Below are 16,384 nucleotides of genomic sequence, written 5' to 3'. Positions count from 1 at the left end.
AAACTAAACCCTAAACCCTCCTCAAAATTCAAGTTTCTACGAGCAGTAATTCAGAGGCAAAAAATGCTTAAATGGCTGGCACCTTATAGAACACAGTTACGCTTGAAGTTGATTCCCAGAATACTAAACTCCACCATTGTCAGTTATCCTTCGAACCCCTTTAGCGATTCCCTCCTCAGATAAAAGAGCAAATGTTTAAATAAAGAAATACCTCCACACAGTTCCGATGATATGGATGACCATTCTTTGTTTTCAGGATCAGCAAGGAGGTCCTCCACGTTCTTACCAATGGCCACTACTTTAACTGGATCAGGATAAACCTGCTTTGGAAATATAATTCCAGTATAACTTCTAAAAGGATTGAGCAAAGCCAAATTAGAAAGCCATAATGAAAAAAAATGCTTAAGCTTACTTCTCCAAATACGGCTCGCAAACCGTTGATACGCTTGGCTTCAGCAAGCGTTACCTCCTTTGAATATACATCTAACTCAGATTTTATTTGCTCATTCACAATGGACTCGATTTTTCTCAAATGATCAGCATTGATGGCACCATCTCTGTTTGGATCTGATAACATTAGATCAAATTTTAGCTTACTGCAAACTAAATAGCATAACTGGAAAAAACCCCCCAAAAAATCAGTGTTCAACTTTTAGTTTAGATTGATATACTGACTCTATGATGGAAAAATTGTTGGTATGATACTGAAGTCCTGCATAAAGAGAAACGATGAGTGAGAGAGAGAAAAGTTGAAAGAAAAGTCAGTTTCCGATGAGATTTGCGGTGTTCGTGAACAATCTTAGTAGGAGGGTGTCTCGACGTGCTTTAAGGGCAATGTTCTTAGTTCATGGTCCTGTTGAGAGAATTTTCATTTCCAAAGAAACAACAAATCCAAAATACAAATTCTCCACTTTTGCTTTCGTTCAGTTTAAGAATGAGGCAGGTTTGAAGAGGGCAGTAGATAAATTAAATGGTGCATTGATAGATGGAAGGAAGATTACAGTTGGTGGTGCAAGATATAAGGAAGTTTGTTCAAGGATAGTAGGGAAGAATGGTTCTTCAAAGAAGGTTTTCAGACAGAATATCGCAGAAACATCAAACTCAAAAGAGGTAGAAGACTTTAACAGAAGCATAAGGGATGATAGAACTTATAAAGATGCTCTGATGTTGAACAGAAGTGTACTGGGGAACAGGGAGTTTTCATCTGATGGTCTTCACAGGGGGAAAGTTAAGAAAAATATTTTAGAAATGCATATTCCCTTTGAAAGCTCCAGCTGGGTTAAAAGGTCATTAACGGGGATCATTAAACATTCATTTCAGATTGAGTTAGTTCAGAAGGCTTTAGTTAATGAAGGTTATGATGTCCAAATTGCTAGATGGGGCTATGTATGGAATTCTTGCGCAATAGTTTTTGAATCATCCGAAGAGATGTTGGATGTATGGACGAAAAGGGAAGAAGAATTAGATTTTTGGCTTGATCGATTGGCTCCATTATTGAATGATGGAGTCCTAATGATCGTCTGGTGGAATTATTTGGGGTCCCTCTATTATGCTGGAATGATCCATTCTTGGAACAGATAGCAGGGAGATGGGGAACGGTGGTTGACATACATAATGCCACTAGAAACAAAGAAGATCTCACAACGGCGAGAATTTTAATGAGGGTGGCAAGTCCTTTTGATGTTCCGGAGGTGATCACTCTTGGATCATACGGAAGATCCTTTAAAGTGAATATTAAGGTTGGATCGACGTGCGAGTCTTCAAGTTCTTTTTCCAGTGTAACTCCGGTGGATGGTTCTGGTGGGGGAAATTTTGGAGAGTTGATGTCTGAATAGGAAGAAGACAAAGTGCTGTCAAAAAGTAGGAAAGGTGTAGTATGTTCAGCAGAAGAAAATCGACTGAGAGTTGACAAGTGGATTGACCAGGGAGCTACTCTTGGGTTTGGTGGAGTTGGTGGGGAACAACATTTTCCAAGGCTTTCCATAGATAGGAAATACATTAAATGTGGGCTGTCAGAAAGTTAGACTGTTGGGAGTATAAGGATTGGTGGAGTTGGTGGGGAACAACATTTTCCAAGGCTTTCCATAGATAGGAAATACATTAAATGTGGGCTGTCAGAAAGTCAGAATGTTGGGAGTATAAAAGTGGGGGAGTTTGCCACTAGAAACAAAGAAGATCCACAACGGCGAGAATTTTAATGAGGGTGGCAAGTCCTTTTGATGTTCCGGAGGTGATCACTCTTGGATCATATGGAAGATCCTTTAAAGTGAATATTAAGGTTGGATTGGCGTGCAAGTCTTCAAGTTCTTTTTCCAGAGTAACTCCGGTGGATGGTTCTGGTGGGGGAAATTTTGGAGAGTTGATGTCTGAAGAGGAAGAAGACAGAGTGCTGTCAGAAAGTAGGAAAGGTTTAGTATGTTCAGCAGAAGAAAATCGGCTGAGAGTTGACAAGTGGATTGACCAGGGAGCTACTCTTGGGTTTGGTGGAGTTGGTGGGGAACAACATTTTCCAAAGCTTTCCATAGATAGGAAATACATTAAATGTTGGCTGTCAGAAAGTTAGAATGTTGGGAGTATAAGGTTTGGTGGAGTTGGTGGGGAACAACATTTTCCAAGGCTTTCCATAGATAGGAAATACATTAAATGTGGGCTGTCAAAAAGTCAAAATGTTGGGAGTATAAAAGTGGGGGAGTTTGCCGATTTGGGTATTAGAAATTCAAATATTTCGGCTGATGGGTCACAGGCCCAGTTAGAAGATAATGGGCAGTCTGGGTTTAAAGGTAATTCCTTCTGGCCCAGCATTTAAAATCAACAAGTTTGGGAAAATGATTCAGAATCTGGATTTGATTGAGACTGGTAGTAAAAAGAAAGAAGATACGGGAAAGAGTTCAAATGCAGAGCTACCTGATAGTGCTGGAATTGAGTTTCAAGATGTTGATTTAAGACTGGTAGAGTCTATCACTAATAATTCAGGAAATAATTCAAGGGGTAGACAACTTTACCGATCTAAAAGATCGTTTTCTACTAAGAGTGATCCGGTAGAAAACAGAAGCATGAGCAACTATAAAAGGGTTTATAAGAGGTCTAGGGACATGAAATATTGGTTTGGGAATGTAGTGAAGTTTATGCCTGAAAGACAGGAAGCCATAGTCAGTCAGGAAGGAAAAGATTTGTCCCTTAGTGCTAGTCAAAAGATTTGTTTAACAACATATATGAATGCTTATGGGTGTGAGGAGCCTACTAATGATAGATGTTCAGAGGAAAGGAGTGTGGATAGGGAGTTTGAAGGTTGGTTTTCAGAAGGAGAATGTTCAAATTTCAAATCTGGTTTTTTTTAACAATTTTGTTAAGGAAAGCCCTAAAACAAGTGAGTATTGCAACAACTTCCTTTTCAGCCTTCTCGGATTTCTTGGAGAAAACTTTAGCTACTTGGGAAGTAAGTAAGCTTATGGGGGTGTCTTTTAAGCAAGGGAAATCAACCTTTTTGGAAAAAATCATTAATTTAGAGAAAGGTTCGAAAGTGGTTAACCAAGGTAAATTTGAAGGGGGTGATTAGATTGTTTGTTTTATAATGATGAATAAAAAGTTAATCATTGTTTCATGGAATGTTAGGGATTTGGGAAAAAAGAAAAACAGAGGGTTGTTCAGAATTTAGTATATAAGATCTATCATTCTTTTCTTTGGCTGCAAGAAACCAAAACAGAGAAGATTCAGAGATCTTTTCTTAGAAGAAGTGGGCTAAATAATCTTAAAGGTTTTATTGACTCTCCATCGGTTGGATCATCAGGGGGTTTATTGTGTTGTTGGGATGAAAATATTTTGAGCTGGAAAATCAGTACATTAGCAGAAGATTTATAGATATTTCAGGTAAATTTCGAGTTAATAATTTTAGATGTGGATTTATCAATGTTTACGGTCCTTCAGTGGAGGAGGAGAAAGCTAGTTTTTTTTTGAAGAACTAAGCATGTACTTAAGTGGATAGAATCTTCCTGTTTGTGTGGGAGGGGTTTTAATGCTTACTTGTATGAAGAAAAGAAGGTTGGCATAGGTCAAAACAGAAATTGAATGGGAATCTTTAATCAGTTTATTCTTCAATCAGGTCTAATTGATCTACCTTTGAATGGGGACAGGTTCACTTGGTGTAATAATCAAGATAATCCTACTTTTGTAAGATTGAATCATTTTTTGGTTGATGGTTAATTTCTGGCTGCTTTTCCGGATATTGTTCAATCTCTTCTTCCAAGGTCTGAGATCACAACGCTATAACACTTGAGAATGAAGGAGTTAATTGGGGTAAAAAACCGTTTAGACTCTTTAGTTATTTGATGAAGGAGGATGGTTTTGAGGAATTGGTTAAGTCTTCTATTCAAGATTGTAAGAAAAATCAGAGGAAAGCTGGAATTGTCAGTCTTTTGAAGAGAACCAAATTTGCAATAAAAAATTGGGCTGGGAAGAGAGATCAGTTTCCAGGAACATTGATTACCGAATTAGAAAGGAAGATTCAAAAGTTAGAGTTTGATGTTCAGCAGCAGCAAGGTGTAATTGACAGTGAGATAGCAGCATAATTGAACATTCATAGAACAGAATTGTGGAGACTTTACAAGATAGAGAAGCATTTTTGGTTCCAGTATTCCAGATCGAAGTGGGTAGAAGATGGTAGAAGATATGGATCGTAACACTAGATTTTTCCATACTTATGTTACAGCAAGGAGAAAGAGGAATGCCTTGGATGTTCTAAATATTAGGGGAAAGATAATTCAAGACCCGTCTGTTATTAAGGACACTGTCAGGGATCATTTCTTTATAACTTTTAATGATTGGTCTACCTTGGAAGTTAATGACATAAGGTTGAATTTTTCCAGAATTTCTTTGGAGCAGAGCCTGTTTTTAGAAAAAACAATTTTTTGAGGAGGAAATATGGGAAACTTTGAAGTCCTGTGATAGTAATAAAGCTCCGGGGCCAGATGGTCTGAATTTGGGCTTTTTCAAAAGGTTTTGGTATGTCCTTAAGGAAGACATTATGAATTTCTTTCACAATTTCTACTTGGGGAAAGAATGGGAACATAGTATTAATCATACTTTTATTACTCTCATTCCAAAGAGTTCAAATATTGGTGGCCTAGATGACTATAGACCTATTAGCTTAGTAGGTGGGTTATATAAGATCCTTTCTAAATGTCTTTCGAGGAGGTTAAGGAGTTGTATTTCAGACATCATTAGTCCAACACAATTTGCTTTCATCCCCGGTCGTCAAATTTTGGATTGTTCTCTAATTGCTAATGAGGGGATAGATTTTTGGAGGAAAAATGGAATAAAGGGTTGTGTTTTCAAGGTTGATTTCAAGAAGGCATATGATACAATTGATTGGACTATTTTGTTCAAAGTAATGGAGAAAATGGGTTTCGGTTCCAGATGGAGTGGTTGGATCAGGAAATGTGTCACAACAGCCTCTGTTTCAGTTTTAGTTAATGGGGTTCCTTCAGAGGAATTCCCAATGGCAAAGGGTCTTCGCCAGGGTTGTTCTTTATCTCCTTTGCTGTTCAATTTAGTAGGGGAACTTCTTAATTTATTGATACTTAAGGTTGTTTCAGAGGGGTTATTTTCTGGTATGGTTATTGGCAGGGAGGAAGGGACTTTTAATTTATCTCATCTACAATTTGCTGATGATCTTATCATCTTTTGTGGTGCTTCGAAGACGTAGATTTTGAATGTGAAGAGGGCGCTTCGAGCGTTTGAAGTTATTTCGGGTCTACAGTTGAATCTAAAGAAGTGTAAATTGTTTGGGGTTAATTTGAATGAAGAGGAAGTTCAGGAGTGGGCAAAGACAATTAGATGTTCAGTAAGCTGCTTTCCTTCAGATTACCTAGGATTTCCTCTTGGGGCTAATAGAAATTCTTCAGTTCTTTGGGATCCAGTGGTTCATAATTTCAACAAAATATTAGCGGGTTAAAAGGCATCCTCTCTTTCATTGGCAGGGAGATTGGTATTGATTAAGTCAGTTCTATGTTCGCTTCCAACATATTTTTTGTCCTTGTTATGGTTCCAGCTTCAGTGTACAAAACCCTTAACTCAATTATGTCTATTTTTTTATGGGGAGGGGGAAATGGTAAAAATAAGATTCATTGGGTTAGTTGGTTCGTTGTTTGCAAACTAAAGAACGAGGGTGGCTTAGGAGTTCTGAATATCAACATGATGAACAGAGCACTTTTAGGAAAATGGTCTTGGAGTTTTGTCAATGACAGGAATGTTGTTTGGAGGAAAATGATATGTACTAAATATAACATGGATTCATCCTTATTATTGTTTGACAGTAAGGTTCCACCTAAAGCTTCTTGGATTTGGAGATCTATGGTGAATAACCATTTCAAAGAAGACTTTATTGGTTCTAAGTTTAGAAGCATGTACAATTTTCAAGTTGGCGATTGTAAAATTATTCGGTTTTGGCAAGATGTTTGGGTTATGGATCATCCACTTTTGGTCATTTTCCCTAGACTATTTTCTATTTCCTTAAACAAGATTGGTAAATTATTTGAGTTTGGCAAATATAACTCAATGGGATGGTTTTGGGATGTTCAATTGAGAAGGGATTTGAATGATTGGGAATTTGAGCAGTGGTCTAATTTGATGGCTGTCAATTCGAATTTTTTCCTATCTATAGAATCTTCTGATGGGATGGTTTGGAAAGGCACTGGGGATGGGGTGTATTCTATTAAATCTTGTGTTAATCTCTGTTATTCGGGTTCTTCGGGGTCGGAGGAGGTCCATTTCTAGAAGAATATAATTTGGAGGGGTCTGCTGCCTCCAAGAGTGGAGTCATTTGTGTGGCAAGTTGTTCTTTAGAAGCTGGCAGTGAAGACAAAACTGGTTAAAAGATGAGTTCAGGGTATTGAAGATGTGTTATGTCCTCTTTGCAAGTTGGTGGAAGAGTCTTCCTCTCATTTATTTTTTACTTGTTCGGTGGTGTGGCCTTTATGGAATAAATTTATGAAGTTTTGGAAGATTAATTCTGTTTTTCATGCTAATGCCAAAAGCTTTCTCCTAGCCTGGGATGATTTGAAGACTAACTCAGCTATATGATCATTTATTCCAGGAGTTGTCTTTGGACCACTTGGAATTCTATTGTGTTTGAAGGGGGAAGTTAAATAAAGTTGAATTCTTCTTAGCAAGGTTTAGGCTTGCTTCATGGATTTTAGCAAAGTATAAAGAGGTTTCTATCTCTAAGGATTCACTTATATATGATCATTCCTTAGAGGATTCTTGTTCTTTCTACTCTAACCCGATTATATCTAAGTTCCCTTGGTCTCCTCCTCCCAAAGGCTTTATCAAATTAAATGTTGATGCTGCTACTACCAATGATTGGAAGAGAAGTGGGTTAGGAGGTGTTTTAAAAGATGTTTTTGGTTCGATCTTAGGCTCTTTTAAGGAGTCTGCTGGTCTGGGGCCTCCTACCTTGATGGAATTAAAAGCTATTCAAAAGGGTTTATCGTTCTTTGTCTCTTTTCGTGAGCTGATTAAGGATTGTTTGATTATGGTTCCAGCTTCAGTGTACAAAACCCTTAACTCAATTATGTCTATTTTTTTATGGGAGGGGGAAATGGTAAAAATAAGATTCATTGGGTTAGTTGGTTCGTTGTTTGCAAACTAAAGAACGAGGGTGGCTTAGGAGTTCTGAATATCAACATGATGAACAGAGCACTTTTAGGAAAATGGTCTTGGAGTTTTGTCAATGACAGGAATGTTGTTTGGAGGAAAATGATATGTACTAAATATAACATGGATTCATCCTTATTATTGTTTGACAGTAAGGTTCCACCTAAAGCTTCTTGGATTTGGAGATCTATGGTGAATAACCATTTCAAAGAAGACTTTATTGGTTCTAAGTTTAGAAGCATGTACAATTTTCAAGTTGGCGATTGTAAAATTATTCGGTTTTGGCAAGATGTTTGGGTTATGGATCATCCACTTTTGGTCATTTTCCCTAGACTATTTTCTATTTCCTTAAACAAGATTGGTAAATTATTTGAGTTTGGCAAATATAACTCAATGGGATGGTTTTGGGATGTTCAATTGAGAAGGGATTTGAATGATTGGGAATTTGAGCAGTGGTCTAATTTGATGGCTGTCAATTCGAATTTTTTCCTATCTATAGAATCTTCTGATGGGATGGTTTGGAAAGGCACTGGGGATGGGGTGTATTCTATTAAATCTTGTGTTAATCTCTGTTATTCGGGTTCTTCGGGGTCGGAGGAGGTCCATTTCTAGAAGAATATAATTTGGAGGAGTCTGCGGCCTCCAAGAGTGGAGTCATTTGTGTGGCAAGTTGTTCTTTAGAAGCTGGCAGTGAAGACAAAACTGGTTAAAAGATGAGTTCAGGGTATTGAAGATGTGTTATGTCCTCTTTGCAAGTTGGTGGAAGAGTCTTCCTCTCATTTATTTTTTACTTGTTCGGTGGTGTGGCCTTTATGGAATAAATTTATGAAGTTTTGGAAGATTAATTCTGTTTTTCATGCTAATGCCAAAAGCTTTCTCCTAGCCTGGGATGATTTGAAGACTAACTCAGCTATATGATCATTTATTCCAGGAGTTGTCTTTGGACCACTTGGAATTCTATTGTGTTTGAAGGGGGAAGTTAAATAAAGTTGAATTCTTCTTAGCAAGGTTTAGGCTTGCTTCATGGATTTTAGCAAAGTATAAAGAGGTTTCTATCTCTAAGGATTCACTTATATATGATCATTCCTTAGAGGATTCTTGTTCTTTCTACTCTAACCCGATTATATCTAAGTTCCCTTGGTCTCCTCCTCCCAAAGGCTTTATCAAATTAAATGTTGATGCTGCTACTACCAATGATTGGAAGAGAAGTGGGTTAGGAGGTGTTTTAAAAGATGTTTTTGGCTCGATCTTAGGCTCTTTTAAGGAGTCTGCTGGTCTGGGGCCTCCTACCTTGATGGAATTAAAAGCTATTCAAAAGGGTTTATCGTTCTTTGTCTCTTTTTGTGAGCTGATTAAGGATTGTTTGATTATTGAGAGTGACAGCAGGGTGGCAGTAGACTGGATTAAGAAAGTTGAATTATGTCCAGATGCATATGCTTATATTGTTAAAGATATTGTTCAAAGACTTAGAGTTTTTGAAGGTGTTATTAGATGGGTTAATAGGAGAATTATGTCCAGATGTATATGCTTATATTGTTAAAGATATTGTTAAAGATTTATGTGTTGTTCTTTAGGGATGTTTTTTTGGTACTCTATTTCCTTTAAGGGAGCTTTAGGGTGTTGTAATTCCTATGTACTTATTATGATTTTAATGAAATTCTAAGGCACTATTTTCCTCCTTCCACTGATTAAAGAGCTTTTTACGAGCTCCATTAATCGTGAAGGGGTTTTTTAATGAGGCCTCCTATTCTTATAAAAATAAAATACTGAAAATGAAATGCCCAGTAGATCGGCTATTTGAATCAATTGTAAAATCTAAGAAAATTTGAAGTACTAAATTTCTTATGTAAAAGGAAAAGATGTGAGATTAATGTTAAATGGAAAAGCTAAGAAAATTTAAAGTACTAAATTTCTTATGTAAAAGGAAAAGATGTGAGATTATTGTAAATGGAAAAATAAATTTTTCCTTCAATTGAATTGACTGTCTGACACAATAAGTAGCTAACTATACTCAAGGTTCCTAATGCTTCAATAAGTGGTTCGTAAAATGAATAACCATTGAAATTTTTAATACTCAATGATTTAAATATTCAACCGTTTATCAAAGACGTCCTGAGCTAAACTTACCATGGGAAAAATCAAACCTCAATTTTTTAGGAAGAACAATAGACCCCTTCTGGTCAACATGATTACCAAGCACTTCCTACATTCAAATTTAAAGAATGTGAAACATGGAAAACTAATAAAAAATAGGAAACTGATAAAGAATTATGGATATCAGCATATTAAGTCGAACCCTAAGAGCATGGTTCAACATATGTGTGCAAGTATGGTTAGGAGCAATCAATGTCCGTCTGTCATAGTCAACCTACAGAAATAATTACAATAATGAAAGGGTTGAAAATAAAATGAAGCTAATCGTTCTGTGGAACAAAAATAAAAGGCAATTTGAAGCTTATGGTTTTACCTTACGAGTTACTTTATCACCAACAGAGAATTTGCCAGTAACTCCAGAAAGAGAACCAATAAGAAGTACAAAACCTCCAAAAATTTGAACATTGCATACTTGGAAGGAACCGAAGGGACCATCAAGAGATCCGATATCAAAAATCTATGTCCACAAGTAAATGCGTCAGATGAATAAAGAAAGCACAACAAAGGAAAGCAATCACTTGACTCACATAAATTCCTATTAATATACATATATTATACCTAAGGAAAGCTTAAAGTGATGCATGAATCATAATTGCCTTTCTTTTCTATTTCAGGAACTTCTCAAACTTAAAACAAAATATAAAACCAGCACAAAGTTATTTCCCTTTAAAACCTAATAAAGCCATCTAGAAAACCTTGACCAAACCCTGATAAAAGCAACCACCAAATTTCAATCCTAAGCCTGATATACTCTCCCCCGGACTAGCTACCTTAATTAGCTGGATATTTCTTTGTCATTTTGCTTTAACCTGCAGGATTCAACCTTTTCCATCCTATATCAATCACAAAACCAGAAATTTCTTGGTCTCAAATATAATCAACATATTTAAAGTTTGTGGCACTACGGATTGTATGAAACTGGTTCATACAGACCCAAAAAATGGAAACATTGTTAAGATAAACCTTTTCACACACTGAAATTAAATACCTGACCACCTTGCTCAGCATAGAAACTTGTAGATTCCAAAACTATACCAACATCATCGCCAGCAGTCGCACTTTCCACAAACTCAGAACCAGTGTATATGGCCTTTATCGCACTTTCATGGTGTGAGAAACTTCAAATCATGGAATACTCCATCTTCAAAAGGATAGGGATGGGAAGCTGCCCTTCTAAAGAGTAATGACTTTGAACAGAAAAGTCCTATTAGATAACAACACCCCCAGCAGAGATCCTAAATTATAAAAGGTACATGACCCCCAGAAAAAAAGACTGGCAATGTAGTTACTTTAAAAGTGATACATCACTACATATCAACAGAAAGACAGAAATTCTACAACAATGAAAATTCCGAAGCAATGCCATTAATGCCGATAAATAATATGATACCATAAAAAGGAGAAAATCATACAGTAAGATCTTGTTATTTTAAAAATCTAGATTCTAGAGAAAAAGAGTAACATAAGGAACATAGTTTTTCTGATACCATAGGCAATAGATAATTATTTACCTCTAATATTATCAGTTACTAAACAGGAGAAAGGAATGGTTTTAAGACAGAGACGAAAGTTAAACAACCAAGAAACAGAGATTTTAAAAGAGAATATAAATTTATCAACACCCTTCCCAAGCTTCACTAAAATTTTCACTATCATCTTATAGATGTTAAAAAATAGAGAGAAAATCTGGTCCCCATCATGATGCAGCTGAAACAGAAATCTCTCTTAGTAGCCAACGACTCATTGAACCTTCAATATTTTCTCTAACCAAAATAATAACCCAGACTAAAAGACATCTACTGAAGTGCCATCTAAAGATGCATGCAGACCTTGAACCAAACGAATTTGAAGGAATCATCTGTTGTAGACACCCCCTTCTTGTGCAGTGCAGAGGTAGCATCAGCATCCATGACAATAGCTTCTATTAGCACGGAATATGGAGAAAAAAATTACGTGAACACTGCATCTAAGAATGCCTAGCATCATTTACTTATTAGAAAGATTTTATACCTAGCACATTATTAACAAAGAGTTTACTGGATACACAAATCGAACTCCTATTACCTTATTTCTTGCACTCCTTGACTTTTCCCTGGCCTCATCCATGGCATTATTGAAACCCTCAACATCTACTATCAAACCTCTTTCCTCTGCCATCAACTGCAGGAATGGAAAATTAGGATGGAAAATCTAATAGATCATACATAGAATAAGAGAACAAAATCCACCTGTCTACCTGAGTTAAATCTAAAGGAAAACCATATGTGTCCCACTTGCAATAAGAAACTAAAAGTTCGGATTTAGAAGCTTACTTAAACAGCATGCAAGTAGGTTTCAGCATGCAATATAGACCATAATTTGATGGGTACCTGAGATATATTGATCCTAGAAAGTTTATCTAGTTAATCGTCTTCCACAAATCCAATGTTCCGCATACCACCAGTGAGACAAGACCGAAAATCTAGGGCACACTGTAAAAAAATCTCTATGGTACTGGCTATAGGTTTTGTTTCATCAGATAGAAAACATCTGCAAAGTATACATGTATGTTAATGAAGAATCATCCATTACATAGCCAAAAAAGGCCCAAATAGTATGCAATGACCATGCTATAAAAGGTAATTCTGCCTACCATATCTATGGTTCAAACTAAATAAGATAATGCAACACCCTTGTTAACATCTGGTTCTGACTTGGCTTCAGAGAGGCAATGCAATAAAACCAATAAAGTAAACCGAACCACGATAGGTTGAAGCTATAAACACACAATGTGAAAAACAATTTTCCTAAACCTTGTCCTTAAGGGAGTGAAGAAACTTGCACATGATACATGCGATAGCTTCTTTTCACAAAGCAAGTGGATTATTATTAATTTAAAAGAAAGCAAACTACTTAACATAGTGGATGCACAGAGGAACTGATACATGTGATAGTTGTGACTGTACATACTGTTGTAATGTCGATACAAATTGATTGATCTGATGCCTGGAATAGAAAGAAACAAAACAAAGTTAATGCTTTCTGAACCTAAATGCTATAGCTATCTGAAATAAGAAAAAGGAGACAACAAAGCTAGATGCCTTTTATACGGTGGTTTCTATTTAATGTTTTTTGCCCAATATCACACACAAGAGTTTGTCAGGATGATACCATAAAATACAATATCAGATTTTAATCATCAAAAAGCAGATTTCTAATTCATTCTCCCTCTTTAACGCTAATTCTCTATTTTCCTACAGAATCGTTAGATACTTTACTATCCTCCAGGTAATCTATAAATGAAGAAACGGTATGTGTTCCTTAAAGAAATGAGCCATGTCAAGAGAGAAATGTTTTTGCTTTGGGGCAATAATAGTAGTAATTACTATTGTTTATAAAAAACACCAAAGGGTAGAAGAATTGATTATGCCTGAACTTCATTAACATGTTAAAATGGCCCACTTCTCGTTCATGTAGAGTACGATGACGTATTTGACTGATCAACTGCACTACATCCTGTAACAAACATTTCATATTATCAGAGATGAATTCATATGAATTTTCCTAAGTGCCAAAATCCAGTGTTTCATGTGGCAAGTGCTAATTCGAAGAAAGTACAATATAAAGATTGTGAATGCAAATTCAATGTTCTGACAACAGCGTGGATCAGATGAGACAGAATATGGAGTATACAATAAATCGGATTGAACTAAAGATGATTCAGTTTTCAGTTTAGCAGTGAAAAACAATATCCAGATTGATGAACATTAGGCACCAACTTGGTGTGGCTTTCAAGGGAAAAGGAAATTGTTACAAAAAATCATATATGTTTGTCTGCATATATATGCAAGAATAAATGGACATATCTTTTGTACTTTTAATGAGCAACATGCATCAGTCAATGAAAAAACAGCAAGCTTCAATTGAATCAGAAAGTTGAATATATTGGAATATATTTTCAATGCACCAGTCAAAATAATGCTGGTGGGCATATCCACTCGATAGCCCAGACCTAAAAAGTCGAAGAACACCTGCCATGTTAACAGCCATCAAAATTAAGATGATAGATAAATCAAATGAATTCTAATAAATCCTATTGGTGTTTTACTACAAAATGAAAACTCAAGATCCTCACTGCAACCTTATAATTATGACCGGGTTTGTTGAAACAATAAGCAGAAAAATTGCACCACTGAGAAAAGATATTGCTAGAAGCTAACCTCATAAAGATTGGACTCTTCATCAGGAGTATACCCTGTCATTTTGTTTAATTTACAAGATTTCTATTGGCTTCCTTGCACTTTTCACAAACAACCCTCCAACATAGATAATAGAGCAGAAAGATAACCCAAATAAGATTTCACGTAACTATCAAAAGACAAGGAGAAATAGACAACACGACAACCTACCCAAGCTTTGCTTTCTCAATATCGTAGGGCTTGAAGAAAAGTAAAATATTTCCCTTTTTCTTTTACAGTGGAGCGTTCAGTCGTAAATCCTGAACAATTATGATTAACATCAAGATGCAAGTAAAAGAAGACCCCAAACATTTATCAAGGGGGAAGGGGCAGAACTGAAACAAAAGGCCTGGCTTTGGCAAGATTCATAACTAGAACTTGCCTAAAGAATCTAGTAAAATACAGCCAATTTCAAGCCTCACTAACATGCACTGTCAAGGGAAGATAATAAATTCTACTATTTATTATTGTGAAACTTAACTCCTCAAGGACTATCCCTAACATCCATTTATTCCTACTCTAACAACACAACTTTTTGCACTAGAAAGCTTTTAAAACCAAATTAGGCCTCTATGTTTGGATCTATTAATTTTAGTATTGGGGGTGAGAATGAAGATCCTGAATCAAATTTCAGGAACAACTTTAGGTATCCATAGTGAACCTTATTTCATACCTCATTCAAGGTTCCAACCTACAGTGAGGAAGAGACAATTAGGTAAGGAATCCCTGTCAAACTTAAAAAATGCACATTTTCCTTATTCTGAATTTTCAAAGAGAGGCAGTTAAATCCAAAACTATGCTGCCCTAGTGGAGAGTAATGATGTAATTGTTAGGCATATATTGAGAGCTGCGAATTGGGAATCGGATAAATTAACTAAAGAATGAATAGGATGATTAGTAGGGTATTGGATAGGTTGTTCTGCTTTTGAGATGGTTTTTGTTTTTTGTTTTTGTTTGGTATTTAACTCTTATGTTATAACAGAAGCTTCTTAGGTATGGCTTTGTATTATTCTTATATTAATAAATTATTAGGCACTATTTTCCTCCTTCCAATGACCTTCATGTTATTGTTGTCACATGGAGGTTATGAAGGGGGTTTTTAATGAGGCCTACCCTATTTCTATAAAAAAAAAACTATGTTGAACAAGGGATGAAGCAAAATCCAGAAACAAAAACTCTCCAAACAAGACTTTTGAACCATGGTATAATAATTTCGGGTAAACTACCTATTTAGTCACTCACCTATTAGTCAGTTTTTGTTTTGGTCATCAACTATTATCTTTTTCAAAATCATGCATAACGTAACATTTTGGTTTTGCTTTGGTTACCAGCCGTTAAAATAAAATAGACTTTACCCTAAATTAAGAGACAAGAAACACAACAGATGTCAAATAGCATGTTACTGCTTCACCATAACCAACTAAAAAAGGGTTGATGCCTTACCTCGCATGAACATCAACAGCGGCAGAACAAAGATGATATGGTGCAGGTTGGCTGCTGCTAAGACTCCAACAGATTATCTAAATCCAAACCATGGACTTCTACTTCGAGCTTGTTTCTTGAACTCTTATGGCACAAAAGAATACAAATCATTGCCCACTTTTGATCTTCATGGAAAAGACTTCATATTGAGAAAGCATAATAGCTCATTTCATTCTCGAACTTTTCTTTCATGGCAAGAACCTGAAAAAAAAACTTCTATAATTGGTGCACTAATTAGGTATTATCTCTCATCTAGAATGTTCGGTCAGTAGTCCAAGAAATTGAATTCATTTCACTTGCTGCAAAGGCTTCTCTACCATTGTCAGTTATCCTTCGAACCCCTTTAGCGATTCCCTCTTCAGATAAAAGGGCAAATGCCCTTGCTTCCCGTGTATTTGTTAGGTGCATGCCTGTAAAATCCTTGAAGTCAGCTTCAACACAAAATTCATAGAAAGGCTTCTAGCGAGTTTGTTTAAATAAACAAATACCTCCACACAGTTCCAATGAGATGGATGACCATTCTTTGTTTTCAGGATCAGCAAGGAGGTCCTCCACCTTCTTAACCAATGGCCACTACTCTAACTGGATCAGGATAAACCTGCGTTGGGAATATAATTCTAGCATAACTTCTAAAAGGATTGAGCAAAGCCAAATTAGAAATCCATAATGACAAAAAAATGCTTAAGCTTACTTCTCCAAATACGGCTCGCAAACCGTTGATACGCTTGGCTTCAGCAAGCGTTACCTCCTTTGAATATACATCTAACTCAGGTTTTATTTGCTGATTCACAATAGACTCGATTTTTCTCAAATGATCAGCATTGATGGCACCATCTCTGTTTGGATCTGATAACATTGGATCAAATTTTAGCTTACTGCAA

At 36.2% G+C, this 16,384-nt stretch overlaps 2 protein-coding genes and 1 long non-coding RNA gene across 3 annotated transcripts; all 3 read right to left on the bottom strand.

Moving 5' to 3' along the window:
- Positions 1–128: 128 nt before the first annotated feature.
- Positions 129–10,933, bottom strand: LOC120217697 (alanine--tRNA ligase-like). Its single transcript, XM_039214766.1, has 6 exons — positions 10,793–10,933; positions 10,118–10,261; positions 9,947–10,018; positions 9,778–9,853; positions 413–567; positions 129–320 (listed from the first exon to the last, which is right to left on the bottom strand). The coding sequence occupies exons 3-6, from the start codon at positions 9,965–9,967 to the stop codon at positions 144–146; spliced, it is 429 nt and encodes a 142-aa protein (XP_039070697.1). The 5' UTR covers positions 9,968–10,018; positions 10,118–10,261; positions 10,793–10,933; the 3' UTR covers positions 129–143.
- A 362-nt stretch (positions 10,934–11,295) lies between these two features.
- On the bottom strand, positions 11,296–12,099 carry LOC120217699. Its single transcript, XM_039214769.1, has 3 exons — positions 12,041–12,099; positions 11,869–11,964; positions 11,296–11,725 (listed from the first exon to the last, which is right to left on the bottom strand). Exons 2-3 carry the CDS (start codon positions 11,959–11,961, stop codon positions 11,501–11,503), a joined length of 318 nt encoding a protein of 105 aa, XP_039070700.1. The 5' UTR covers positions 11,962–11,964; positions 12,041–12,099; the 3' UTR covers positions 11,296–11,500.
- A 1,100-nt stretch (positions 12,100–13,199) lies between these two features.
- On the bottom strand, positions 13,200–16,383 carry LOC120217701. The gene is made up of 7 exons (XR_005525172.1): positions 16,195–16,383; positions 15,992–16,101; positions 15,821–15,913; positions 15,465–15,704; positions 14,193–14,281; positions 14,004–14,099; positions 13,200–13,299 (listed from the first exon to the last, which is right to left on the bottom strand). It is a non-coding gene; the product is annotated as an uncharacterized LOC120217701 (long non-coding RNA).
- Between the last annotated feature and the right edge of the window lies 1 nt (position 16,384).

The sequence above is a fragment of the Hibiscus syriacus genome, unplaced genomic scaffold (genome assembly GCF_006381635.1).
Source record: "Hibiscus syriacus cultivar Baekdansim isolate YM2019G1 unplaced genomic scaffold, ASM638163v2 tig00110187_pilon, whole genome shotgun sequence".
Lineage (NCBI taxonomy): Eukaryota > Viridiplantae > Streptophyta > Magnoliopsida > Malvales > Malvaceae > Hibiscus > Hibiscus syriacus.
This window is presented reverse-complemented; position numbering and strand designations above follow the sequence as displayed.